This window comes from Hypomesus nipponensis, chromosome 10 (genome assembly GCF_054491055.1).
Source record: "Hypomesus nipponensis isolate SF chromosome 10, ASM5449105v1, whole genome shotgun sequence".
NCBI classification, from domain to species: domain Eukaryota; kingdom Metazoa; phylum Chordata; class Actinopteri; order Osmeriformes; family Osmeridae; genus Hypomesus; species Hypomesus nipponensis.
Genome location: NC_140370.1, coordinates 16,827,501 through 16,836,772, shown reverse-complemented (window position 1 = coordinate 16,836,772; position 9,272 = coordinate 16,827,501). Strand labels below are relative to the sequence as shown.

Genomic DNA, 9,272 nt, shown 5'->3' with positions numbered 1-9,272 from the left:
AAAAATGGCTCCAGATTAGTGTGAATTGATTCAATAACTATACCCCAAACCATATTTCGAAGTTTTAATACCTTAGGGAAGAAGTTATTGTGGGAACACACTCTTAAAATATCAAATAACAAAAACAAATTTTTTCGTGGGTCACACATTCTGACGGCCGTCAGAAATGGTGACTTTCTGTTTTAATGGCTCTGTGATGACTCTAAATAGGAAAAAATGGCTCCAGATTAGTGTGACTTGATGAAATAACTACCCCATACCATCTTTCGAAATTTTAATAGCTTTGGGAAGCAGTTACAGTGGGAACACACATTCTTAAAATATCAAATAACAATTCTTTTTTTTTCGTGGGTCACACATTCTGACGGCCGTCAGAAATGGTGACCCTCTGTTTTAATGGCTCTGTTATGACTCTAAATCGGAAAAAATTGCTCCAGATTAGTGTGACTTGATGAAATAACTACCCCATACCATCTTTCGAAATTTAAATAGCTTTGGGAAGCAGTTACGGTGGGAACACTCATTCTTAAAAAATATTTTGTTGTGGGTCACACATTCTGACGGCCGTCAGAAATGGTGACCCTCTGTTTTGATGGCTCCGTGATGACTCTAAATGCGAACAAATGGCTCCAGATTAGTGTGAATTGATTCAATAACTATACCCCAAAACATATTTCGAAGTTTTAATACCTTAGGGAAGAAGTTATTGTCGGAACACACATTCTTAAAATATCAAATAACAAATCTTTTTTTTTTCGTGGGTCACACATTCTGACGGCCGTCAGAAATGGTGACCTTCTGTTTTAATGGCTCTGTGATGACTCTAAATAGGAAAAAATGGCTCCAGATTAGTGTGACTTGATTAAATAACTACCCCATACCTTCTTTCGAAATTTTAATAGCTTTGGGAAGCAGTTACGGTGGGAACACACATTCTTAAAATATCAAATAACAATTCTTTTTTTTTAGTGGGTCACACATTCTGACGGCCGTCAGAAATGGTGACCCTCTGTTTTAATGGCTCTGTTATGACTCTACATCGGAAAAAATTGCTCCAGATTAGTGTGACTTGATGAAATAACTACCCCATACCATCTTTCGAAATTTAAATAGCTTTGGGAAGCAGTTACGGTGGGAACACTCATTCTTAAAAAATATTTTGTTGTGGGTCACACATTCTGACGGCCGTCAGAAATGGTGACCTTCTGTTTTAATGGCTCTGTGATGACTCTAAATCCGAAAAAATGGCTCCAGATTAGTGTGAATTGATTAAATAACTATACCCCAAAACATATTTCGAAGTTTTAATACCTTAGGGAAGAAGTTATTGTCGGAACACACATTCTCAAAATATCAAATAACAAATCTTTTTTTTTTCGTGGGTCACACATTCTGACGGCCGTCAGAAATGGTGACCTTATGTTTTAATGGCTCTCTGATGACTCTAAATCGGAAAAAATGACTCCAGATTAGTGTGACTTGATGAAATAACTACCCCATACCATCTTTCGAAATTTAAATAGCTTTGGGAAGCAGTTACGGTGGGAACACTCATTCTTAAAAAATATTTTGTTGTGGGTCACACATTCTGACGGCCGTCAGAAATGGTGACCTTCTGTTTTAATGGCTCTGTGATGACTCTAAATCCGAAAAAATGGCTCCAGATTAGTGTGAATTGATTAAATAACTATACCCCAAAACATATTTCGAAGTTTTAATACCTTAGGGAAGAATTTATTGTCGGAACACACATTCTTAAAATATCAAATAACAAATCTTTTTATTTTCGTGGGTCACACATTCTGACGGCCGTCAGAAATGGTGACCTTATGTTTTAATGGCTCTATGATGACTCTAAATCGGAAAAAATGACTCCAGATTAGTGTGACTTGATGAAATAACTACCCCATACCATCTGTCGAAATTGTAATAGCTTTGGGAAGCAGTTACGGTGGGAACACTCATTCTTAAAAAATATTTTGTTGTGGGTCACACATTCTGACGGCCGTCAGAAATGGTGACCCTCTGTTTTGATGGCTCTGTGATGACTCTAAATGCGAACAAATGGCTCCAGATTAGCGTGAATTGATTCAATAACTATACCCCAAACCATATTTCGAAGTTTTAATACCTTAGGGAAGAAGTTATTGTGGGAACACACTCTTAAAATATCAAATAACAAAAACAATTGTTTTCGTGGGTCACACATTCTGACGGCCGTCAGAAATGGTGACCTTATGTTTTAAAGGCTCTATGATGACTCTAAATCGGAAAAAATGACTCCAGATTAGTGTGACTTGATTAAATAACTACCCCATACCATCTTTCGAAATTTTAATAGCTTTGGGAAGCAGTTACGGTGGGAAAATAAATTCTTAAAAAATATTTTGTTGTGGGTCACACATTCTGACGGCCGTCAGAAATGGTGACCTTCTGTTTTAATGGCTCTGTGATGACTCTAAATCCAAAAAAATGGCTCCAGATTAGTGTGACTTGATGAAATAACTACCCCATACCATCTTTCGAAATTTTAATAGCTTTGGGAAGCAGTTACGGTGGGAACACTCATTTTTAAAATATCAAATAACAATTCTTTTTTTTTTCGTGGGTCACACATTCTGACGGCCGTCAGAAATGGTGACCCTCTGTTTTAATGGCTCTGTTATGACTCTAAATCGGAAAAAATTGCTCCAGATTAGTGTGACTTGATGAAATAACTACCCCATACCATCCTTCGAAATTTTAATAGCTTTGGGAAGCAGTTACGGTGGGAACACTCATTCTTAAAAAATCTTTTGTTGTGGGTCACACATTCTGACGGCCGTCAGAAATGGTGACCTTCTGTTTTAATGGCTCTGTGATGACTCTAAATCCGAAAAAATGGCTCCGGATTAGCTTGAATTGATTAAAAAACTATACCCCAAACAATCTTTCAAAGTTTTAATACCTCTGGGAAGCAGTTATTGTGGGAACACACATTCTTAAAATATCAAATAACAATTCTTTTTTTTTTCGTGGGTCACACATACTGACGGCCGTCAGAAAGGGTGACCCTCTGTTTTACTGGCTCTGTTATGACTCTAAATCGGAAAAAATTGCTCCAGATTAGTGTGACTTGATGAAATAACTACCCCATACCATCTTTCGAAATGTCAATAGCTTTGGGAAGCAGTTACGGTGGGAACACTCATTCTTAAAAAATCTTTTGTTGTGGGTCACACATTCTGACGGCCGTCAGAAATGGTGACCTTCTGTTTTAATGGCTCTGTGATGACTCTAAATCCGAAAAAATGGCTCCAGATTAGTGTGAATTGATTAAATAACTATACCCCAAACCATCTTTCGAAGTTTTAATAGCTTTGGGAAGCAGTTACGGTGGGAAAACAAATTCTTAAAAAATCTTTTGTTGTGCGTCACACATTCTGACGGCCGTCAGAAATGGTGACCCTCTGTTTTAATGGCTCTGTGTTGACTCTAAATCCGAAAAAATTGCTCCAGATTAGTGTGAATTGATTAAATAACTATACTCCAAAACATATAATAATTTTAATACCTTAGGGAAGAAGTTATTGTCGGAACACACATTCTTAAAATATCAAATAACAAATCTTTTTTTTTTCGTGGGTCACACATTCTGACGGCCGTCAGAAATGGTGACTTTATGTTTTAATGGCTCCATGATGACTCTAAATAGGAAAAAATGGCTCCAGATTAGTGTGACTTGATGAAATAACTACCCCATACCATCTTTCGAAATTGTAATAGCTTTGGGAAGCAGTTACGGTGGGAAAACACATTCTTTAAAAATCTTTTGTTGTGGGTCACACATTCTGACGGCCGTCAGAAATGGTGACCCTCTGTTTTAATGGCTCTATGATGACTCTAAATCTGAAATAATGTCAACAGATTAGTGTGAATTGATGAAACAACTACCCCAAACTTTCTTTCGAAGTTTTAATACCTTCGTGAAGCAGTTACAGTGGGATAACACATTCTTTAAAAACAGTGTTCCCACTGTAACTGCTTCCCAAAGGTATTAAAACTTCGAAAGATGGTTTTGGGTAGTTATTTCATCGATTCACACAAATTTTGAGCCATTTTGTCTGATTTAGAGTCATCATAGAGCCATTACCACAAAGGTCATCATTTCTGACAGGGAGCTTTAGCCGTCAGAGTCTGTGACCACACTCTAACTCACACTAGTCTGGACTTTTGCTAGAAAAGAGACTACATCACCATATGATCTCAGGTTGATCATTGTGACCAAAAAAACACAGAAAAGAACACACATGATGGCAGGACAGACCCTTTGCATGTTACGGGAGATCAATCGATCAATACTGATACCATATCAATACTATCAGTACTTTACAACGATCCACCCACCCCTAGTCTACAGTGTGTAAATATCTGAACTGTTCATTTACACTTGCTTGGCCCATGCTCTGACAGAGCTTCGGGGGTCCTTCTCTCTGCTGGTGGAAAGGAGTCACTGCAACCGGTGCAGGAGCCGGTTGATTAAGGTTGGATCAAGGGATTTTCAGGAGAAATGAGTCAATCACTCTGTAAAGATTATATTGGGCGAGTAGAGGGTGTGCACATGTGTGTGTGTGTTTTGGGGATGGCCTTTAACAAAGGAAGGTTATACGTACCAGATGGAAGGCAAGAAAGTGTGGCGCTACCTTGGCAACAGAGAAAAGTCATTATTATAGACTTGTCTCATAAGATATAACACGTTAGTATAAGGTGGACAGACTGGAGGCAGGCACACTCGTACTTTACTTTTAAGTTTTATTTTATATTTTATATTGTAGTTTTGTCAGTATGTTCTTGTACTTAAAAAAAAACGTTTATACATTTTTATATTGGATATTTATGGACTGCATGCATATTTTAAGATTTTATATGTTTATTACATGTTTACTGTATGAACCTGCCCACCACAGTAAAATGCTTGTTCGTGTACACTTACTTGGCGATTAAACTCGACATTCATTTTACAATCTTGGAGCATTCGCCTCTGCGCTTAAATTACAGTACACTGCCATCTACTGGGTAAAGATTCTCATTACAGACTTTTTTATCTGAACTTTGCAAGTTTCATCACTGGCCACTAGATGACGGCGTTGTCCTGGTTGTAACGCACTGACAAGCTGACGTCGAAGGTTAAAACTATATCTTAAATATTTATATAAATATCTATCTGAATATGGTTTATTAATAATACGTCACATAACGAAGAAACTCACAGTTCCAAAACAATTTCCCACGCTATTTTTATTTTGTGTTTTCCCTATCTTTCTCTCTACCTACGTCATTGATTCTTAGATAATACACGCATAAGTCTGTATGGATAAAGCTCACATGACCAACACTGTTGAATATCTTGAAGTAAAACAGTAAAAAAATAAAAATAATAATAGAAAGAAAAGTAAACTCCAAACTTCTGGTGTCAAGAAACTTTATCTGGACTCTTCAGATCTGATCTCATTCTAACACAGTTTATATCTCAGACTGAAATGTTTATTACAAACGTGACTTCAAAACACTCTTTCAACAAGGGGTCAGAAGATATATTTTCAATACCGTTCATTCATAGTGATGTAGTGTCCTGGCATCGTGAAGTATCTGGCGTAGTGATCAGAAGTACAGACACAAAACACACTTTATTTCCTTGGACTCTGTATATCTTCTTCACTAATGGTATTCCAGCAAATTCCCCATTTGAGTTTTCAGTCGCAAATGCTGTCAGCAGCCCACGGCTTCAGTTCAGACCTGTGAAAGTAGGGATGAAGAATAAAAGCACTTGATTTCAACGACTGTCTCTCCCTTAGGAAAAGCCATTCGGACGTCAAGTCCATTTACAACCCCAGTGCCGCTTTAGGTTTTAAGACCAGCACATTCACGCACTGTCCCCCGGACTGTGCACGAGCGTCACATCGCAGATCCGAGTTCTGTGATGAGTCTGTGGAACGTCTGGGAAGGTCCCGCGCATGCGCTCTCTGCTGCTCTCGCCTCTGCTTTTGGGACCAGTGCGGCAGGAAAAGCGCAAAGGAGTCGACGCGGAGATTGAGGTGGAAGGAAGCAGTTAGACTACTAGGGAGGGGGGAAAAAAGTCTAAAACGCGTCGGAATGGACAGCCGTTTGTTTTCGTTTACGAAACTGTGCCCAGGAGATGTATTTTGCTGTTCATCTGTGTAAAAATCGCGTTACGCCGCGTTCTGAGCCGCTATGCTTGGGAACCTGAAGATAGTGTCGGGGAATGGGTGAAAAATCTTCGAAACTACTGCAGTTGGCTCTCTCTTCTCGCTCGCGAGTCAGAAAATTGGACAGTCGGACACTGAAATTAAGATGGTCGTCTTGTGAGCGCGAGAAGACGCCGGGAGACAACTGTATCAATCTGTGCACCGCGTAGGTTATTCGCACGCAAAGTTTTTAGGAAACGGTAAATTGGTGCATTGAATTCCTTTGGACGGGATGTCATCCGCAGTCGGTGAAATTCCGCTAGATTAACCGACCTGCCTCTCTCAGTAACGGGAGCCAGCTGTTCAGGCGTGAAAATGGGAGATGCGGTTTCAGACACCAAGGGGATGAGACGGACGTTTATTGTGCCAGCGATCAAAGCATTTGATCACTACGATTTCACACGAGCAAAGATATCCTGCAGCCTGACATGGCTCGTGGCCAAAGCCTTTGGGTCGGGTAGGTGGCGCCTTTTCTTCCCGTTGAGTGTTTTCGGTTGAAATTACATGTTTTTGAGAGAAACTAACACATTATTAGGCCAGCGTTCACTGTTAACAACATTAAGGCCTGTTCTGGCGCAATCGATGTGTTCCCAGTTAGCGTATAGCCTATGCCCAAAAACCATCATCATCAATAACCACAACATCCTCAATACCACCGCTAAATCAGTCTACAGACAGTTAATCGAACTAACAAGATAATTAGGTCTATTAGTTACACTTTCGCGCTTCAATTGATTTGTTAAAATAATCCTGAGCAGTTGACAAACTGTTGCGTGTAAGACGCATCCTTACAGGCCTGTTGCTGGGAAAACCTTAAGGCAGTTCACACACTGCGGGTCGTCATAGTGGTCTGGACCGTTATTATCCTTAAAGACTATTTGAGATGTTTTGAAATACTACGGATCGTTCCACAACCTATTCTCAGAAGAAAAAGCCCCCATTTCGAGCGATTAATGGAGACGTGACATAATGTGTGTACGTTTCCTTTGACTGTGGCGCGCGCCAGAAAATAACTCGTTCAGAGAAGGCATTCAAGTGGCTCGCGAATGACAGGCCCACTGTGGTACCGCCGTTGTGCGCGAGTGTGCTTATAGGAAAAAGGCGAGTCCAACGGTAAACCTCGTAAAGTAACTAATTCCATGTTCCGAATGTAGGTTAGGAACAGAACTGTATTTCAACTACATGTGTTTGAGAGAGAGAGAGAGAAAGAGAGAGAGAGAGAGAGAGAGAGAGAGAGAGAGATGGGGAGAGACAGAAAGACAGCAATGGAGATGAGGAGAGAGGGAGACAGAAATGGAGGTGGAAATTGGGAGAGAGCTAAAGACTGAAACTTGACAGGTTATAGGCTGGTTTTCTGTCAGCAACAAGGAAGATAGGGAAGGTCATATTGAAGAGAGTATTGGAACCTATCCCCAGCAGGAACCCTCTTCTTGGAAGGAAGGAGGGAAGGTCAGATGGAAGAGTGTTGAAGCGTGCCCCAGGCCTTTGCTTGTGGATCTCGAGGGCTATTAGCATACCAGAAGCCCCTTGTTGTTTCCTGTTTCTCCCAGTGACACACATTCAGCTCTGAGCCAGGCTGCATCGATGACAACTGCAGCCCTGTTCATAGGAGGGCTGCTCTGCTAGCTGTCTGGCCTGGTTTGGAGGTTTGGAGGCTAGCTTGTCTGGCCTGGTTTGGAGGCTAGGAGGCTAGCTTGTCTGGCCTGGTTTGGAGGCTAGGGAGGCTAGCTTGTCTGGCCTGGTTTGGAGGTTTGGAGGCTAGCTTGTCTGGCCTGGTTTGGAGGTTTGGAGGCAGTGGAAGTTGTCCAAACTCTCCTGATTAATAACCTTGTAATCCTTGTATTTACAGTGTGTAAGGACCACTCCAATGGATACACTATGACACACACACACACACATATACACACACGCACACAAACACACACACAGAGATGCAATAGAACAGAATTGCTCAGTCATGGATCAGGCAGACAGACAAGCAGACAAGCAGACAGACAAATGGAATGTTCTTTATTGTACGTCCAGCGATTTATATCGTTTCACACTGATTGGATCTATCCCTCTAGGTCCTGGACTTTTAATAGCAGTGTGTTTGTGTGTGTGTGTGTGTGTGTGTGAGTGAAGCTGTGTATGAGTGTGTGTGTGTAGAAGAGAGAGAGAGTGTGTGATTGAAGCTCTGTCCCAAGCAGACATACAGAATCTTTCCCCTGGTGTCAGCACAGTATGTGGCGTGTTTCTTTACAGATACCCAGAGAAGTGTGTGTGTGACAGTTACATCACAGGGCCTTTGGGGACAGCTCCAGCCCTCGTGAAGGACCCACAGGGGATGCCCCTGTCTCTGCCTGGCTTAAAACAACAGTCACCCACCTGTGTTCTGTCATTACGAGCTGGAATCCTCCACAGGCAGTCGGAATCACTGCCAACGCTGGATGGCTTCAAGACGTAGAAATAGAACAAAATAGAACCTTGGCCTTTAGAGCTAGAACAGAACTGTGACCTTTATAAGTGGAGCTCGAGCCCAACAGAACCTTTTGATGGAACCAAGCCACTGCAGAGTGGTTCTGGTCAAAGTGTGTGTGTTCCCTGGATTACAGGAGAGGAGGGTTCATCTGTATGAGTGTGTGTGTCTAAGTTCCCTGGCCTACAGGGGAGGGGTATTCCCTGTGTGTGTACTTCCTGTGACAGTCACTTCCTGTCCAGGGCCTGTGATGGCCGACACAAAGGAGCGGCTTTTATTTACATTTGATTCATTCAGCCGGCGCTTTTATCCAGAGCGACATGCAAACACAGCACCAGGCCAGGGGTCAGCAGGGAAGAGATCTAACAGGATTTTGGTGGTCAAATAGCGGTCTGTGTTTACCTGGAACAGTGCACAGTAACCGCATCTATTAAGCAGAGTGAACAGTGACAATACTTCAGCTGTAGTGCCACAAAACAGAGCAACAATAACATCTCAATAAAAACATGACAGTATTACATTAGGAAACAGTTATGAAACAGTTATGGATGAAGCTATGAAGTTATGGA

General features: G+C 41.3%; 1 protein-coding gene across 1 annotated transcript in view; it reads left to right on the top strand.

Moving 5' to 3' along the window:
* The first annotated feature begins 6,032 nt into the window (after positions 1 to 6,032).
* The window catches only part of camsap2b (calmodulin regulated spectrin-associated protein family, member 2b), a 29,690-nt gene continuing 26,450 nt past the window's right edge, over positions 6,033 to 9,272 (top strand). Inside the window, exon 1 of the mRNA XM_084707367.1 lies at positions 6,033 to 6,702. Within this exon, the coding sequence (XP_084563493.1) occupies positions 6,561 to 6,702 (142 nt within the window). The 5' untranslated portion in view covers positions 6,033 to 6,560. The remainder of the gene's footprint in view (positions 6,703 to 9,272) is intronic.